This window comes from Mesoplodon mirus (assembly GCF_964341445.2).
Source record: "Mesoplodon mirus genome assembly, chromosome: 5".
In the NCBI taxonomy this organism is placed as follows: domain Eukaryota; kingdom Metazoa; phylum Chordata; class Mammalia; order Artiodactyla; family Ziphiidae; genus Mesoplodon; species Mesoplodon mirus.
The window spans coordinates 42,045,008-42,063,777 of NC_138980.1; the positions used below are offsets into that span (position 1 = coordinate 42,045,008).

Consider the following 18,770-nt stretch of genomic DNA (forward strand, 5'->3'; position numbering starts at 1 on the left):
CTGAAAATGCATCTTGGGGCCTCTCCCCAGCTCTGGGTCACAGACTCAGATCTGCAGAGGCCAAGCAGAGCTAACTACAGAGCATGCACCTGGTGCTGACTCATTCTATCCTCACTCCAACCCTGCACAGAAGCCAGGTGAAGAGAGGGTGGCTGAACTGCCCAAGGCCACACAGCCCACAGGGCCAAGCTGGGACTCAAATGCAGGGGGCAGCTCAGACTCAACGCTCCTAACTGCTGTGTGTGGCGTGCTGACAGGGAGGCAGGGTCTGTGGTGACCAGGACACCCGCACCTTTCCAAGGCTGTGGCCAAGGCTGCCACATCAGGGTGAGGGCCTAGGGTGGCTAGATCAGCCAAATTTTCAAAAGAAGCTTGAGGGGCTTCCCTGGCCATCCAGTGGTTAAGACTCTGAGCTTCCAATGCAGGGGGTGCGGGTTCGATCCCTGGTCGGGGAACTAAGATCCCACATGCCATGTGGTATGGCCAAAAATAAATTAATTTATTTATTAATTTGGAAAAAAAAAAAAGAAGCTTGAAAGTCCAGACAATTTCATGTGAAATTTTCCAATATTTGAAACACTTGTTTTGGTCACACAGATTATGCCTACAGCCCTCAGGGCTCTGGTTTGGAACTGCAGGCCATTGTCCACCGTGAGATGGAGACATCAAGTTTTAGAGTCAGAAAGGGCCTTGGTTATGGGAGATCATAGATGTTTACTAAACCTATCGTGGCAGTCATTTTGTGATGTATGTAAGTCAAGTCATTATGTTGTACACTTTAAACTTATGCAATGCTATATGTCAATTATATCTCAATAAAACTGGAAAAAAGAAGAAAGAAAGGGCCTTGGAGATCATCTAGAACTTTCTGGGACAATGGAAATATTCTCTATCTGTGCTGTCCAATGCAGTAGCCACTAACAATGCATGGCTTCTAAGCACTTGAAATATGGCTAGTGTGACCAAGGGACTAAATTTTTCTCTAGTTATTTAGTTTAAACAGCCACATGCGGCCAGTGGCTACCACACTAGATAGTGCAGATGGAGGGCATTTGGAAACACGGGGGTTTGGGGTTGCCACAATGACTGGGGGCACTGCTAGCACTTACTGGGTGGGCAGAGATACTACACTTCCTGCCATGTACTGGACAACGTGCAGAGAGGAGACCTGCCCTCCTGTGATGGAGCTCCTGGAGCACCTGCCCAAAGTTCAACCCCATCGACTGATTTTAGGCCAAATGGAGGCTCATGGGGGCCTAGCAAGGTGTGGAGGAAACCCAGGCCTGAGGCATTCTCAGAGTGGCTGGGGTAGGGCTGGTTCAGCAGCCAGCTCCCAGGCTTCGGTCCTGGCCGGAGGAATAGGGGAGTTGCCTGAGTGAGCCCCCTGTCCCTGCAGGCTCGGGTGTTAGTGTTCTCTGGGACAACACCCTCCACCTTCCCAAGGGGAGACTACACCGGAACCCTTACACCATCACCCTGGCTGTGAGCCTGCCCCTCCCCCTTCCTGTGAGGGAAAAGAGGCCAGGGACAACCAGGACAGGGAGGACCTGCTTGGCCCCTCTGCCCTTGGCAGGCCAAGCCAAGGCCCCAGACTGGCCCCGTTGGGGTCTCCTGAGCTGCACAGTGGCAGGGGGGACAACCACCAGTGCTCAGATTGAGGGGCCCTCCCCTCAGAGGAGGAAGACTCTGGTTCCAGGCCTGGAGTTAGGGACAAAGACAACTCCAACGGGACTCCCTGGTGCCTCCCCACGGGTCCCAGAAATGGGGGATCTGCTGCCAAGCACAGAGCGGCTTTTTCTGCTCACCCCTCCCTGCTTCCTGAGCCAGGTCCAAAATTGATTAAAACTAAGTAAAAAACGCTGCCCAGGGAATGACAAAATTGGTAAAATTCTCTTTTCTTCCCTCATTCTATTGTTCTCTCTCCATCTGGTGCTCCAGAGATCAGCTAAAGTCACTGGTTACTGTGGAAACCGCCCCCCACTGGACCCCCTGCGTCCGCTGCAGCCGCCTGCCTGCCCCCAGGCCTGAGGGCTCCCCGCTCGTCCGACTCCAGCCCCCCAACCCCCATCCCCAGACACACCTGCCTGCTCAGGCCCCAGCCCAAGGCTCCTTGTAGGAACAAGGGGAAGGAAAACTGTTTCCCAAACTTGCCTCAGATTCTGAGTTGGCCCCAACATCCAAGCAAAGTGAGCAGAGAAAGTGAAGAAGGGAAAGCATGTGGAAGCGGAAATGGGGTGAATGGGGAGGGCTCATGGCAGTGGTCCCCAAGAGTGAGCAAGCGAATATACAGTCAGAGCTGCAGGACGGACAGCGGGAGGGAGGGTGGGCAGGCAGGAGCACTAGAGCCCTGCCGCCTGGTGCCAGCCCAGAGCCAGGAGGGGAGGCCCTCCTGCTGTCCCTTCCTCTGGCACCCCCTCCTGCCCTCTACCAGCAGGGCTCTCTTGGCCTCCCTGGCACAGAGCGGAGGGGGCTGGCTCCAGCCCCTGCTCGGAGCCATTGTTTTTCTTCTCAACACCCCCAAGTTCAAGTTCATCTGGGTGTTACATCATGTCTGGTTGCTCCTGGAAACCAGACGGGTCAGACGTGACTCTGGGGAAAGGGGGTGGGAAGCTGGAGGGGGTTGAAGTTCTCCTCCCCTCCCCTCCTTGCCACTAGGGAGCTCTGAAGTTTGAAGTTTGACAAAGTTTTTTGGCTTTCTTTTTTTTTTTTTTTTTTTTTTTTTAGGGAGGGAAAGGAAAAGGGAAAAAAACAAAACCTTAAACCACACACACAAAACTTCCATCCACCAACTTTCTTTGGACTTGGGCCTCAGAGCAAAGAGGGAGCAGAAGCTGAAAGAGGTGTTCCCAGGGCTGAGGAAGCCTCCAAGGCCCTGGGCTCACAGGGTATGTTTTTGTAAAATGTGCAAAAGAAAAAGATATTTGCATGCTCCCCTCCCCTCCATTCCCCAGAAGACTCATACTGTAAAAGCTGCCTCTGCCCTGCTCCAGGACCAGAGGCTGGTCCCTGTGCCCTGAGGGCCCTGGGCTCTCCAGGCTATTCCCAGCCTCCTGGGGACAGGCGCAGGGAAGAGAGGGCCTGCATGCATGTGTGTGCAGAGATGCCTGTGCAAAACCAGGTCCAGGGGCCTCCAGCAGGAGGGCTGGAGGGGTGGCATTTCCTTGTGAGAACTGGGGGCAGATGGCAGCAGGACTGGGGGCTCCAGCAGCCTGGCCTCCCCTCTAACAGGATTCATAGGACGTGGGGGAGCCGCCCCTCCAGGGCGGCTTTGAGCCCTGCCTTACCCTCGGTGCCAGAGTCTCTGGGCACGTGGCCCACCAGGCCGCCTCTGTCCCTCCTCCACCCCCAACCCAGCCCACCCAAAACCAAGGAAGAGGGGAGGGCCAGGGGCTAGGGCATCCAGCCGGAGCAAAAGGAAAGCAACAAGGCAGACCCTGTCCTCCTCCGGATGGAGCCTCCTGCTTCCATCTTTGCTTCCACCAGGCCTGGCCCAGAGCGCCTCTAGCCTTGGGTCCTTGGCTGCCTTCCCCAGGGCCAGGGCTGTCAGAGCTAATTATCCAATTAGCTGATTAGCCAGGGGGCCTGGGGGCTGCCTGGGGAGGCAGGCTCAGCTGGGCATGCAAAAGCCCTGCCCCAGCCTCTTCTCCCGGACTGCCCCCAAGGATCCCTGCCTCTTCCCTGACACCAAGATGCCCCCACCCCTGCCTGCGTCCACCTGCTGGGCAGGGCCTCCTACCTGAGACTGCTGTGGGATGTTCAGAAAGTTGCCGTCCCGGGGTCCGATGCTGACAAACCGGTTGGCAGAGGAGGCGCCTGTCGTTGCGAATGCTGTGGGGAGCAGGGGAGAGAGGGAGAGACCCCGTGAGGACTTGGAGGCTGCCCAGGCACTGCCCTTTGGGACTGCTGAGAGAGGGAGAGACTAGGTTAGACCATGTTGCCTGGGCTTAAGCTGGCAGTGGGAAGGACAGGCCGGAGGGGCCCCCTCATCCTCTCACTGGACCAGGAGCACACAGTCCCCCACCCCTGGCACTCGGTTGCAGCCAGGCATCCTCTTTCATGGCCCGGGAGGCTATAGCTGAGGCCCCATGGGCCCAGTTCTGTCCCCTAAACAGGCACTAGGCAGGGCCAGGGATACCCCTCCTCCCAGAGCACCCGAAGCAAGTACCCTTGCTTTCTTACTGGCCCTCTTGGGTCTGGAGAAGAGGGAGCCTGGGAGGGTGGGAGTTTTGGCAGACTGACCCCACCCTGCTTGGAGAAGGTCATCTCAGCCAGGCCACCCCTCCAACTGGGATGCCTAGTTGGGTGCTACACCACTTACCACTCTGGGCCTACGGACTGGGCCGGTGGCTTGGGAAACTTGAAGGGTCCCAATAGAGGGCTGAACTGGGTGGGTCAGGGTCAGAGAGGGGTCTGGGAGCTGGCTGCTGGCTCAGGCACAGGGGTGGCAAGGCTCAGGCCCGGCAGACATTCTCCTCCTTTGATGGATGAGCCAGGTCCTATGGTCCTGCGGTTCCCAGGGACCCGAGGTACAAGACGAGGAGGAGGCCAGAGGGCCTGGCAGAGCCCCAGGGCTTGGGCACCAGGGGCAACTAACTGTTCTAGGGCCTGGGGGGCAAATGGGCCAAATACCCAGGAGCTCTTCTTGGGTTGTCTGGCTGGAGCCCTATGGGAGGGGACTGGCGCTGCACCTCCAGGAGGAAGGATGCCCCCAGAGAGGATGAGGAGTGTCACAGCTAACTGGGAGCCCCCACCCCACCCTCCCTGCACCAGATACACCCCAGGGACCCCGTGCTCACCAGATTCTGTCCATAAGTGGCCCCCAGCCACCCCGCAGCCTGGCTCCCCCTCTCCCACCCTGCCCACCTCCAATGACCATGACCATGACTTCGTGTCTTGTGGCGAATGCAGATGAGAAGATGGCATGAAGAGGATGGACAGGGGAAAAGAACTCAAACCAAGAAAAAAGAAGGCGAGACAGAGAGCGCGAGACGAAGAAAAGTGGTGAGATGGGCCACCCCTTCCGCCGCTGTCCCGAAGTCCTGGCCCACGGCCTGCCAGCACCCAGAGTGCCCGAAGCGCTGCCCACCCCTCACCCACAGTCCCACAGACGGCACGCCGCCCACCCTCCGCCTCTCCTGTCCTTCAAGCGTCGTCGGGTCTAGCTTGGGCCTCTCAACTCAGATTTTTCTCTTCCCTTTGACAAAATTTGTCATCGGTTTAAAAAAAAAAAAAAAAGAAAGAGAGAGAGAGAAAGAGATGAAGTAAGCCAAGGCCCAGAGCCCTTCCTTGTCCTTGGAACATCCAACCTGGGGAAGAAATTGAGGGAAGGGAGAGGGATGGGAAGAGGGGGAAAAAAAAGAGGAACAACGAGAAACCAAATGTGAGACTGAAGGCTGAAGGGGAGGGGATCAGGGGCTGGCCTGCTGCACCTTTAGAGGCCTGAGGGGCCCAGAATGGAGGTGAGGGGGGCAAGGCAAAAAGGGGATGGTGGTGGCGTCGCCTTGTGGTCACACTTAATTTTCTTGGTGTGTGTGGGGGGGCACAACGAAACAACAAAAAAATCAAAAAACGAAAAAACAAAAAATGAAAAAACAGCAATTAGGCATGAAGATGGCATGGCTGTGCCTCCCCTCCCCCCTCCCCCCCTGGCCAGCACCCCTGGCCTGTGTGCCCCACTGTGCTCCCTCTCCCGCCCCCCGGAGGGGCCTGGGCCAGGGGCCCCAGCTGGGAGCAGCGGGCGGGCAGGGGGGCTAGTGGGGTGCTGGCTGGTGCAACTAAGGCCCAGGAGGCCGTGGTTGGGGGGCTCAGCTCTGCTCTTGTCCGGGTGGGAGGCTCCGTGGCACTCTGGGTTGGGGGGCTTTGGCAGTGAGGGAGGGGGCTTTTCTTTTTGCAGTGGAGACTGTTTGGATGGGCTGGGGACGCTGGGCGTTGTGGTTTCGGTTTCATCGTCCACTTACAAGGTGATGGAGGAGTCAAGGCGGCGCCGTCTGGGGCAGTGCTGGTGGATTTGGAATCAGGCATAGGAAGGGGCACAGGTCTGGCCACTGGAGGCGGCGGTGGTAGCAAAAATGACCCCGGGACTTTGCCCTGGCCGCTACCGTTGGGCTGCGAACAACATAAATAGAGTGACGCATGAAGGCACATCACACACAGACACACGCTCCCCTGCGCGGCCACGCCAGCTCGCTCCTGAGAGCGGGCGCTCCCGGCGGAAGATGATGCAGGATGGGATTCTCTCCTCCAGGGCACAGGGTTGGTGTGGGCGTGAGGCCTCTATTTGGTCTCTCAGGTGTTTCTCTCTTTTTTTTTTTTTTTTTTTTTTGTAGTTCTCTTTTGAAGTTGTGGGAGGGAGGAAGGGGGGTGTCCGACGGGTGGTTTGTTATTTCTTAGGGAACAGGTTTTAGGTACCGAAACATGCCACCTAGCCGTACAAGCAGCTGCACTCAGAACTCTCACGCTCTTGAAGACCTTCTCCAATGGCAGGAAAGATATACCAGCTTACCTCCTGTGCCCCGCTAAAACACACACATGCCTCCCCTCCATGGGCCCCTGGGGTAGGACCAGCTGACCCAACCAAGGACCACAGGCCCACCAGCATCTGCCCCATGTCATGGCCTTGGGGGGATGCCAGGGAGCATGCCCTGGGCTCTGGTAGCCTGAGGACAGTGGGGTGCTGGCTTATCTGCTACAGAACAGCCCAAGAGGAAAATCCATTGCTGGCAGCTCTGGTTCCCACAAGGTTCTTTGAGTGGCTTTCCCTCAGAGGCTGGGGATGTCTGGTCACCAGATCCACTAATTGTCCTTTATTCCCTCTTGTGCCTTACACTTGAGTTTCCTCCTCCAGGCCCCATGTGTGGCCTTGTGTTCAATCAGCCTTTGGGCTTCAGGGGGTGTAGGAACCACAGGGAAGGGCAGAGGTCCCCAGCCTCTTGCAGACACAGCTTCCCTGGACTTCACACCTCCTGCTGCTCTGGGCAGTGCCCTCAATGACCACCTGCAGCCTGGGCTCAAGGGGGCCAGGCCACGGCTTTTCATCCTAAACTGGTCCCTCTCCTGTGGGTCAAACCTCTGCCCTCCCAGCCACCCAGGTTTAGGACCTTGGGAGGCTCCTATGCTCCTCCTCTGTTGGTGGGCAGACCCTGTGGGGCCCACCCCTAGACGTCTCCAGCTAGGTCATCCTTCTCTCTCCTTACTGGTTTCACCCGGACTATGACAATGAGACTCCCAAGGGGCCTCCCCTCTGCCGACAGTGTGCTCATCAGCTCAGCACCCTTGGCACCTGGCTCTGTACTAGGCACTTCACTCAGGTTGTGTCCAATCCTCCAACCACCCTGTAAGGCAGTGGTTCTTGCTTCGGGGCAGTTCTGGGTATTGACAGTGTCTGGAGACATTCCGCTTAGCACAGCTTGGGGATGGGGGCTGAGGATGCTGCTCAACACCCTACAACACACAGGGCAGCCCCCAGGACAAAGGCTCATTGGTCCAAAGATTAACAGTGCTGTGGCTGAGAAACCTTGCTGCAAGGGAAGCTCTACTCTCCCCCTTTCACAACAGGAGATACTGAGGCTCTTCGTGATTAAGTGGTCTAGCCAAAGTCACCCGGCTGTAATTGGAAAGGCCTGAAATTCATAGTCATGTCTGTCTAACTCCTAGGAGCCTATGGATTCTTTCCAACAGACTCATTAACCCTCTTCCCAAACCCAAAGGAGTTCAGACTTCTCCGATGCCCTAAAACCTTCCACAGCTACGACCACATCTGACATAAAACATAATCTCCCCGGCCAGGCACGCAAGGCTGCCGTGATAGAGCCCAGATGGGATCTTCCACCACTCATGCCCCTACACTCTCTCCCCCTGAGTACTTCCCATTGTAAACCTACTGGGGTTTCCAGAACACAGCCTAAGCAGTCGGGGCTGCACACTGGCTAACTGCAGAACCCTCTGTTCTAGAACACCCTTTCTCACACCGTTCAAGGCCTGCTCAGAAAACACCATCCCCAGCATGGGGACCGGCCAGATTTCCTGAATCACCATCCATCTCTCTCTCTCTTGTTCTTCCAGGACACTCTTGACCTCCACTGGAACCTCTGAAGCAGACTACCTCCAAGGCTCCCCAACAAGCAGGTGGAACGTCACCTCTGCGTGGCCCAAGCATGTAGCACTCAAGTCCCACTGACTGAGTTGAATCAACTAGTCCATCCTGCTGCACTTTAAAACCATAGAGCCCCATGGCTGAACCGCGCAGGCCATGCCCTTCTGAATTTCTGCTGTCCCACCCTCCATCCTTCACCTCTAATGACCAGTCACCTATAGGTCTGACACTGACCCTCCAAATGGTTCCCTTGACTTGATCTCTCCTGCCCACTTAGAGGTCCATGACAAAAGCAAGCAGTGGCTGCTTCTAGTGCTTATCGGTGTCCTGGGCTGAAGACCCTTTGCGCTGGGTGTCATTTTGGAAATGGACCTTTCAGTTCCAAGCAACAGCACGGGCCAGAGGGCAAGGGTTTCCGGCTCTGCAGGGTGGTTCTGACATACAAGTGGAAACTGCCTTCCCTCACTTCCACAGTCTATCTTGTTCCTATCTCATTCTTCCATCAGGGCAGGAAATGGAATGATCCCAACAGATTCACAGCCTCACTTCGTCTCTCCGGGCTGTCCTGAGCTTGGGCTCCAGGGGGGCTGGGACACGGGAGCTTTCCAGGCAGCCCGTGCTCCCATAGGGCAGCCTCTGCTTCCTCGGGGCCTGTCTCTCCCTAGGAGGATCTAAATCACTAATCCGATCCAATAAAGCAAATCCTAGCCCAATATGGCCAGACATTGAAACCTGTCGATTTACAACATTCAGTTTCTAGAAGCAAGTCCCAGCCAGGCTAGGATGTCTCAGCTCTGGTTGGGGTACAAGTTGAGGTTTTAAAAATCTCAAGGTCTTGTGACTTTGCAGTGCCTTAAGACCTTGTGAGTTAAGATCTTAGAAGGAACCTAGGGGCTGGGATAGCTCCTCACATTCATCTGACAGATGAAGATGCGGGCCTGGCCATTCTGGCACTGGTGGTCAAGGCTGAGCTAGTACCAGGCTTTCTGCCTCCCAGAGCCATACTCTCCCATCAGGCCCTGCAACTTCTCCATTGTGCTCACCTGGCGGTCTCTTCTCTATGACAGAAATACAGCTAACCGGGTATCCTCTTTCTGCCCTTTGCATGTCCTCCAAGTGGTGTCTCCATTTGACCTTGGCCTTTATCGATGTGGTTTTCTCAATCAGGGCCTTATGCTGAGGTCTAAGAGGTGCCTGGGAACCATTCTGCAAGTTGTCTGTAAAATTTTGTATGCATATATTTTTCTGCAAAGATGATCCATAACTTCAGATTCTTAAGGAGATTAGGAATTTACTCCTCTAGTCTCTAGATCAGTGGTTCTAAAAGTGGGTCTGCTGACCAGAAGGAGCATCACCTGGGAACTTGGGGGGGAATGCAGATTCTCGGCCCCACACCAGAACTGCTGAATCAGAATTAGGTGAGGCCCAGCTACCTGTGTGTTAGTGAGGCCTCCAAGTGACTCTCAAACATGCTAAGACTGAGAACTACTACTCTGGAGGTGGCCATGGAGCAAGCACAGCCCTGTACCGCCACTGTCTGCCACCAGGTCAGCTGCAGAGCCCAGGGCCTCTCTCTGGCTCGCCCCTCCTCCATCTCTAGCCTCCTCTCAGAAACTGGGCCCAATGGAGCAGACTCACTGCAGAATTCAAGCCCCACCCCCCAACTCTTGGGCACAACAGGCCACAAGAGGAAACCTACAGAGACTGCTCTCCAGCTGAACTAGACTCTCTGTTTAACCAGAGGGGCTGTTTGCTCCCCTGTCGGTAGCATTTTGTCTGCGGTATACTCCAAGCAAGCACCTGCCTTGAGAAGAGAACCGTCTAGGCCAAGTGAGCCCTTGATCTTTTTTAAATTTATTTTTTGGCCACGCCACACAGCTTGAGGGATCTTAGTTCCCCGACCAGGGACTGAACCGGGGCCCTCGGTCGTGAAAGCACGGAGTCCTAACCACTGGACCTCCAGGGAATTCCTGAGCCCTTGATCTTGAATGATCAAGTCAAGGGAGAGGCTCAAGACCTGGCCATCAGGATGCCCAGGGATGGACTGACCCACACTCTTGAGGGTCCTGTGGGTCCGCTTAGGTTCTTTGGGCTAAGTCGGTCCCCCAGGTGGCTCTCACTTTGATTCCAAACCCCAGCTGTGTCCTTAGGTGAGAAGCAGGCACGGAAGGGTTCCTGGCCTCTCTGATCCATATTCCAGACTCCAGGCCCCTTGGGGGCTGGGACACATACTGGCAGCTCCCGTAGACTCTGCCAGCATCTCTGAAGGAAGCACGGAAGCTGTTGGAGTCATGTCCACTTTTCCCTCCATGCCCCTAAAAGTGGACAGAGCTTGTCCAGAGAGGTGGGCAAAGCTCTGAGTGTGCTAAGGAGCTGCCGAGCCAGCAAAAGAAACCCTTGCAGGGCAAAGGGGAGAAAAAGATGAGAAAAGTGGAAGAGGAAGAAGAGCGGGAGGGAGGGAAGGAGACTGGCTTCTGTCCTAGACAGAGAGAGCAAGGAGGCCGAGCCATGGCCCTGCCCCAAATCAATACACCAGCACTGCGCAGGGCACCCTGAGGCAGCACCAGGCTGAGCCAAGGGCCGCTGCTCTCGCTGGGCTGCCTCTGGCATGGGCTTCCAAATGTCTTTCCCTACCAAGGCACTTTGAGTGTCCTCCCCATCTGATCTCTCACAGTGGGGTTCCAGGCTGGACCAACTGTGGGGAAAGGAGCTGGGCCTTCTCATAGCACAGCATGCTGCTGGAGTTCCAGAACATTCCCAGAGGTCTAGAGACCACCATGCCCCAACCTGGAATGGTCTCCCAGGGACTAAACAAGGACCACTGTCCCACTGAAGGGTCACCTTTGGCCCACTGCCGTCTGGGATAATTCCTTTGCTGAGTGGCTCTGTGTTTCTGCTCGTCAGTGACCAGGCCCCAGGGCTTGCTGATGGAGAAGGACAGTGGGGCCACAGAGCTCCATGGGGAGCCAGTCTCTCTCCCAGGCTGAGGAGCAGAAGACTTCACTCCAGAACCATGACTGACCTGAGAACCCCTTGTTAAGAGTCCTGCCAACAGGAGTCTCATAAAAGACCCTGTGGAACTAGGCCTGCCCTCTACTAAGGGCTTCTCACTGGGGGATGATGATGCCCCCAGGGCACACTGAAATCTGGAGACATTCATGATCAACACAGCTGGGGAGGGGGCGGTGTTGCTGGCGTAGAGTGGGTGGGGGCCAGGGACACTGCTCAATACCCCACGGTGCACAGGACATCCCCACACAACAGAGAATGAAGAACCCCAAATGTCAATAGTGGGAAACCTTGGTCTAGAACCTACCAAATCCCTGTAGCCCTGAGGTTTAAGAGGGGTGTTAGGAGCTAAGGGGCCTGGGCCTGGGTTGGACAGATCATGGGTACACTCCTGCTAGAGGAAAAGACCACAAGGAGGGCAAAAAGCCCAAGCAAGGTGGGCCCAGCCACTGCCCCCTCATCTCTGCACCGTGATGAACAGGCCCCGGCCTGATACCTGGACCCCTACTCCCAGACCCAGAAGATCGAGGTCTTCGGCGCTACCGGCTCTCTGCTGCTGCAGCCCCAGGTGGGCTCCCGGCTTTTGGGCCCTCTCCCTGTGAGCCCTGAGACAGACAGACAGACGCAAAGATGAGCTGTAGAGGGGCTCGTGGGGTCCTCTGGACTCACCTGTCCGGTGGCCTGGCCCGAGCCATCCGAGCACACAAACTGCACAAACTCCTTCAGCGAGTCCTGTCCATGGTGGTGGTGGTAGCGGATGGTCGGGTGCGTGAAGTATGGGCTCGACTGCTGGATGATGGATGTGGAGGGGAAGTGCAGCGCTGATGCTGTGGCCCGCGGGCTCCCTGCATGCACGTGGCAGGAAGAAAAGGGCAATGTCAGGGCCTAGGAGGCAGTGGGGTGGGGGGGCACTGAAGACAAGGAGAACTGCTGGTCAGAGCACTTTGGATCCAGAGAATGGGCAGGAGCGGGGCAGGGACCAGAGTGAGAAGGGCGAGGCACTGGCCGCTAGTGTGAAAGTTAAGATGGCGCCAAATAACTCAGTAAATCAAGATAAATAACATTTTAATGCAATATTTTAAAAAGTCAAATTGGCAAACCGGGGCCCACAGACCAGCTGCTTATCTTTGTACATAAAGTTTGATTGGAACCAGGGCCAGAGTTAGGGGGAGGTAAGTGAGGGTCATGCAAGCACAAGGTCAGTCCTATCTTTTATTTAAAATATTGATATTTTCTCATCGTATATTTTTGCAGTAGTTTTAATTTTTAGAAATATTGCATTAAAATAAAATTTATCTTGGTGACTGAGATTTTAGGGGCTCCCTGACATTTTGCGCCGAGGTGAGTGCCTCACTCACCTCACCCTGGTCCAGGGCCTGGGTGGGAGCCTTGATGAGGAGACAGACAGTTCCGTGGGGCTCCAGATACACACACAGCCCTGTGCCAGTGCAAGAGGGGCCCCTGCAGTGCACACACACATCTCCTGCGTGCGGTGGGTGTGCACCTGGCTGCTGCTGCCCAGGCCACATTCTTCTGTGCTCAGCCCCATCGCTCGTACACACGTCCCCGAACGCACAACTCCCACCCTGGAGCAGGCCCCAGCTCTTCCCTGGCCAAGTCCTCCCCCTCCTGTCTGTTTCCAATCAGCTCCCTCTTGCTCTCAGTTTCATTAGGGGCCTGAAGAAACTTGGCTTCTCTCTGGAGTTCATAAAAGCTGAGTCGAGCAGGGCCTGCTGCCCTCCCGCTGCCTGTGCAGAGGGTCTGGGCTCCCTGCCCCCACCTTGCGGCCACCACGCCCTGCCCCGCTGCTGGCTGCCTCTGGGCTCCCAGCCAGGAGGCCCTGAGGAAGAAGCCAGGAGGGTAAACCTCAGTGTTCTCCGTGGAGGGCCCAGGAGACAGAGGGTGGACACAGGACACAGGGCAGTGCTCAGAAAAAATCCAGGCCTCTTTCTGCCAGACAGGTGCCAAGAGAGGGAAGAGGCAAGTGGCTGAGGACTCAGCTTCCACAGCTTCCTGCCTGATTCCATCCCCTCCAGAACATGGAGGCATCCTCCCCTCAAGCACTCTCTCCGTGAGACTGAAGCAAGAGAGCTCCCAAGGCAGCAGGGCCAGCTCCTTTCCCTGAAGAGCAGCCCAGGTACCACCTTCCCCTCGGCCTAGCCCTTTCACTTCTGGAAAAGAGCAGGGAGGCCCTGAGAAGGGAGCCTGGGCTCCTAGGAGTACTGTTCTCAACCTGTGCTCACACCGACCTGGGCTGGTGCTGGGAAAACAGGCCCCGGGCTCTGTGAGGAGCTGAGAGAGAAGAGCTGAAAGGAGGGCGGAGGGAGAAGCCTGTGCTATCCCACCCACAGCTGGAGGGAGGACAGGAGAATGGCGTAGGAATGGGCCTGAGGCTTCCGCAGTCAGGGGTAAGTGGGAGGAAGCCTCAGGACAGGCCTGTGCCACACACACGAGCACACACGCATCCGATGCATGTCCACAGCACCTGCACACGCACACAAGCAAACACACACACTCACGTGCACACACAGCGCACAAGCATGCATCATGCACAGGGGGTGTGAGAAGCAAGTGGGAGAGTGCTGGGGAACAAGGTGAGGAGGCCCAAGGGCTGGCCTCGGTCTGGAGGAGGCGCTGCTGCTGCTGCGGAGGGAGGGCCCGTTCCCATGCCCACCCACTGCCATACCATGGCCCCTTCAGAGAGCTTGGGGCTGTCACTCAGGGTCGGCCCTGGCCCCTTTGCCTGGCCAGTTGCCCATCTGGGCTCCTCTGCCACCCCCACTGCCCCCCTCCGGGCCCTCCATTTCTCACCTGGTCTGACTCCAGCAAGCACAGGCAGCGGGTGGTGAGTGAAAGCCATGCGCGGGGAGCTGCCCTGAGAGGAGAGGGCACTGCAGAAGTCCAGCTTTCCTGACTTCTTTAGAGAAGCCGGGCCTGGGGGGAGGAATCAGCAACACAGGGCAGGTTTAGCTGGGCTGGGGAGGGAGCAGGGGAAGGTGGGAAGCCAGCAGCTCACTCCTTCTCTCCTCGGCCCCCTCCCGGCTGCCCCTTCCCCCACCAGGCTCCCTCCTGCCTCCTTTGCCTGACTGTGGCTCTGTTTCTCAGGCCGTGTGCAGACCATCCTGCCGTGGGTGCTGCTGACAGGAGAGGAAAATAAGGCCCTTCGGTGCACTGGGCAGGGAGTGAGCAAGGGGGCCCATCTTGCCCCCTGACACGCAGATAAGGAGCTCAAGGGGAACAGAGTAAAAGGGGGGTGCAGGGCCAGAGGGCAGGGAAGGTGTGCAGGAGGAGCCCCGGAGAGCAGCTTCAGAGCGAGCTGGCCCAGGGACTTCCCTGGCGGTCCAGGGGTTTAGGACTCCCGTGCTTCCATGCAGGGTGGGGTGGGGGTGAGGGCGCGGTTCTGATCGCTGGTCAGGGAACTAAGCTCCTGTGCAGCGTGGGCCCTGGGCTCTGGGAGGTTCTGATGGGAAGAAACCAGAGCTCATTACGGGAAGGGAAAGCACAGCCATCAGCCCTTGGGAAGGACCATAGTGGAGAAACAGCATCTGACAAGAGAGCAGGGAGGAGGCTGGAGGGCCTGGGTAGGTGCTGGGGTTACAGCTAGACAGGAAAGGACTCCCTCAGTCAGGGGACCCGAAGGCCAGACTGTCAGAGCATGGGTAATTCCAGGGCTTTGCTCGGCTCTGGTACCAGAGATGGGGTGACATTCAGCCGGAGACAGGGACACAGAGAATACCCCATTTGACCTCTTCCTCTAAGAGCCTGATGTTGCCAATCAAGGTCATCTCTGTGCCCAGTGGGCGTGACATCCAAGATGCTATACAAAGCAGGGCCCCCCAGGCCAGGTCCCCCAGGGGAGCTTGTCTCCTGTCCTCAGCTGAGCCTTGAGGCTGTGCCCAGGCTGGGAGGGATAAGGTGAAGTCGGGGCAGATATCCAGAGCTGCCATCATTGGGACACAAATGGAATCGGTTTGGGTGGGGTGTGTGTGTGCTGGGTGGCGGGGGGTTTGGGGGAAGGCTTCAGAACACAGAAATAAGAGCTGTCTTAACCACAGAGGGAAGAGGCGGGGAAAGGGTGAACTCCCAGCCGCCAGCAGAGGTGTTATCTGGCAGCAGCTGTGTGCCACCTGATAGCTGGCATGGTGGGGGAGCGCCTCCACCAGCTGTGCACAGCTGTCCCCATGGCCGCACAGCGCCTCCCCAGCTGTTCCCAGTCCTGCAGCTGGGCTGCTTAATGGGTGATTTGTCCCAGAACAGGAAAACAGCACAGGGTTGGTGGGAGGAGGGGATGAGTGCACAGGAAAAGGGGGGAAGGCGAGGGAGCTGGGGGTGCTGCAGGAGGATGCTGGGGCCGTGCGTGGAAGGACGGCTGGAAGGAGCAGAGATGGCAGGCTAGACAGCAGGTAGCCAAGAAAGGAGAGAGAGGGAACTGTGGAGGGGAGGGTTCCTCGGGAACCAGGTCTGAGCAGAGGGACCTGGGGGCCATGCCTCAGGAGCCAGCAGTAGACATGGCCCTCGAGGCACACCAGTCCTTTAGGAAACACTTCACTGAGGCCCTAGCTGGGGAGTCTTCAGGGCCTTCTCAACCCCTTCTTTCTGCACCTCCAGAGGTTCCCCCAGGGAAGTATCTGTGCTGTGCTGGCCCAGGGCCCCCGCTGGCCACGACACCCCAGGAGGGGCACCCAGAGTCGTGCCGGAGCGCTGTCTGGCAGAGGAGAGCCTTGCTGATGGTCTAACCCTCTCCCTCAGCCCAAGGCCTGGAGGTGAGTCCTTTCTTCCTCCCAGGTTGCTGAGAGCAGAAGCCAGAGGTTGCATCTGGGGCAGCAGGAAAGCAGAAGCACCCCCTTGCCCTTTAGTCTTGCTTCTCCCCCAGTCCTGGCCCCTGCCCATCCACTTGGCCTTTCCCAGTAGGGGAACATCTGCAAAATACCAAGCCAAACACCATCAGGTAGACCCTCATCTTCCTGCGTCAGAGAACAAGGCCCCTGTCCCCAGACCTGACCAACGCAGACACACCTCATGAGCATCCCGTACACAGAGGTCTGCACTACCTGGTCCCAAGACACCCATACTTTGAGGACACACACAGGCTGCACCAACAATGTGTCCGGCAGAAGCATCCTGCAGGCAGCCTCCTTATACACACCTGTGCAATACATACACACACACGGCCCCCCTCTGTCCCGCCTGGGCTCTCCAGGTGTGCCCACACCTCCTGTCAAGACTGGAGGTGAAGGTGGGTGTATTCACCAGCAAGGGTGTGGTTAGAGAGGATTGGGAGGCCTGAAAACAGTTCTGCTCGCTCTTTACTAGGCTCTTCTCTCTGTGAAGGTGGGCCATTTAGACCAGTGGTCTTCAACTTAGGAAGGTCCTGTCCCCCGCCAGGGGACATTCATCAATGTCCGGACACATTTTCAGTCATCACACCTGGTGAGGGGGTTTGCTACTGGCATCTAGTGGGTGGAGGTCAGGGCTGCTGCTCAACACCCTACAGGGCACAAAACGGCCCCACTACAGAGAATACCGTGGCCCCAAATGTCAAGAGTGCCCAGTTTGAGAAATGGCTTTAAACCATGAAGACCGTAGAACTGGGGCAGCCTCTCTAAAGGAATACCAAGAGAAGGAGGATGAGGAGGCCTTGAGGAGGAGGCCACGGCCCCCACTGCAGGGCCCCAGAGGCTCAGGGTCAGGGCCTCTGCTTTCCTTCTGCCACATCTGTGGGCTCTACTGCCCACTCAGGGACAACCCAGCTGCTCGCCTCTGCTCTCCTGGTCTGCCCTCCTCTGGAAGATCAGGAGGTGAAAAGACAGGCAGTGCCTCTAACAGCAGGAGGAACCGTGGGAGGTTTGCCAGGTGAACTGAGGGGGAAGAGGAGGCTCCATGCTGCCCTTGCTCCAGGTTGGGCCTTGTGGCGCCCATACCTGCATCCACATCGTTGGGCCACCCGCTGGACTGGCTGCTGCCAGCTGCTGGGGAGCGGCCTGTGCCAGGATAGAAGACGTCATCGACAGGGCTCTCCATCTCGCTGTCATCGATGGACTTGGGGCGCTTGGTGGTGCTGGGGAAGGAGGAAAGGGGTCAGGTGGGCCAAGGATGAGCTGAGGTGCTGGTACTCAGGCTGAGGAAGCCTGCACTGACAGTCTTCCGTGTGGGGAGTGGGTGCCCGCTGTCAGCAGCACTTCGGGGCACTCGCTGTGTGCCCACCCCCCAAGGCCAGACCTAGAGCCCCTTGGGCCCAGCCCACCCACTCCTCCTTGAGCCCCTTCTCAGTCCCAATACCATCCATCATCTATGGAGCTGCCCAAGTCAAAGAAGTGGGCAAAACCCTCAACTCCTTCCTCAGCCCCACCTCCTATTTCCCACCAGCTCCCACGGCTAGGGCAAGGCATGTGAGGCACTGGCCAGGGACAAAAATGCCAGGGGGTGACACAAAACTCAGTCATCGTGATATTATGTTATTTTATATTAAAGTATGATTAAATATGAAAGCATCATAACATTTTAATGCAATATTCTAACATATCAAAATGAATGCCTAAACCTCACAATGAACCAAAATGTCCAATTTTTTTTTTGAAAAGGGAGAGGATCCCACCTTGCCCTGCGTGACTGGCCCTGACCAGGGCCTACTATATCTACCTCCCAAATATCTCTCAACTCCATCCCTCCCTCTCAGGCCAATCCCCCATCTGACTCAGGCCCTCCTCCCCTCCGACCTGCTGGGATAGCCTCTAACTTCTTTTAGAAGTACTTTCTAGAACACATAGCCCCAGCATCTTCTACTTAAAACCCGTCAGTGGATTTTAAGCCCTAAACACCCTGCTCTGGCCTCTGAAGTCCTCCGTGGGATAGTCCCGCCAGCCCGCCCAGCCTCTGCCAGGTTGAAGGCTGCTCTCTCTACCTGGAGCATCCACCCCATGCCTGTACCAGACCCCTGGGCTCAAACGTCACATCCCCAAGAGGGAGGCCTTCTCCAATGCCCACAGGGAGCACCTTCTAGGCAAAGCCATGCCTTGTTTGAGTTTGTGTCCCCAAGGCCGAGTGCCTGTGTCAGCTCAGAGCAGGAATCTCAGGGGTCGGGGAGCATAGTGAGCCCCAGCTCTGGAGCCCATGCCCTCAACAAAGGATGATGTTCTGAAGCACCCAGGCCACAGTGGTACAGCTGCCCAAAGCGCCTGAGATGCCTGGGGGGCTGGGGGAAGGCCGGGGCGCGGGGCTCACCTGGTGGAAGGAGGGGAGGTGATGGACCGCCGCCCCAGGGTCACCTGGTTTATATTGTAGTAGCTGGGACTCTCCAGGTCTGCCAGCGAGAAGTTGGGCCCTGATGCTGTCGCAACAGGAGCTGGGAAGAAGGGAGAGTGTGATGAGGTTTGGGAAGTGTGGGCGCCTGTTTTGTTGCCATGAGCAGCTCCCCAGAAGCCCCGGGGTGAGTTCACTGTGAAGGCTCCTGAGGAAACCTCCTCCTGGCTGGAGGTTGCTGGGAAGAGCCCTCCGTTACGACTTTTTTCCTCCAAAGCAATGGAGGTTAGAGGTGGGGCTCTCTGGATGCCTCCATTCCACCCAGCCCCATGCCAGTGAGGCCAAGAGTGTCCCAGGAAACCTGTCTGCCCCCGCCCCAACCAAGACCCCATCAGTGGGGGGCTACGTGGGGTCCAAGTCCCACCGCTTC

The 18,770-nt window shown here is 57.0% G+C and overlaps 1 protein-coding gene across 5 annotated transcripts in view; it reads right to left on the bottom strand.

Moving 5' to 3' along the window:
• The window catches only part of NFIX (nuclear factor I X), a 98,050-nt gene that overhangs the window by 5,099 nt on the left and 74,181 nt on the right, over window positions 1-18,770 (bottom strand). For 2 of the 5 annotated variants that reach the window (XM_082621837.1, XM_082621838.1), the window contains exons 5-10: window positions 18,323-18,443; window positions 17,023-17,159; window positions 13,913-14,035; window positions 11,771-11,946; window positions 5,958-6,105; window positions 3,737-3,828 (exon numbers count right to left, since the gene is read on the bottom strand). In XM_082621837.1, coding sequence (XP_082477963.1) covers window positions 3,737-3,828; window positions 5,958-6,105; window positions 11,771-11,946; window positions 13,913-14,035; window positions 17,023-17,159; window positions 18,323-18,443 — 797 coding nt within the window. The remainder of the gene's footprint in view (window positions 1-3,736; window positions 3,829-5,957; window positions 6,106-11,770; window positions 11,947-13,912; window positions 14,036-17,022; window positions 17,160-18,322; window positions 18,444-18,770) is intronic. The other 3 variants (XM_082621839.1, XM_082621840.1, XM_082621841.1) reach the window with 3 other exon arrangements.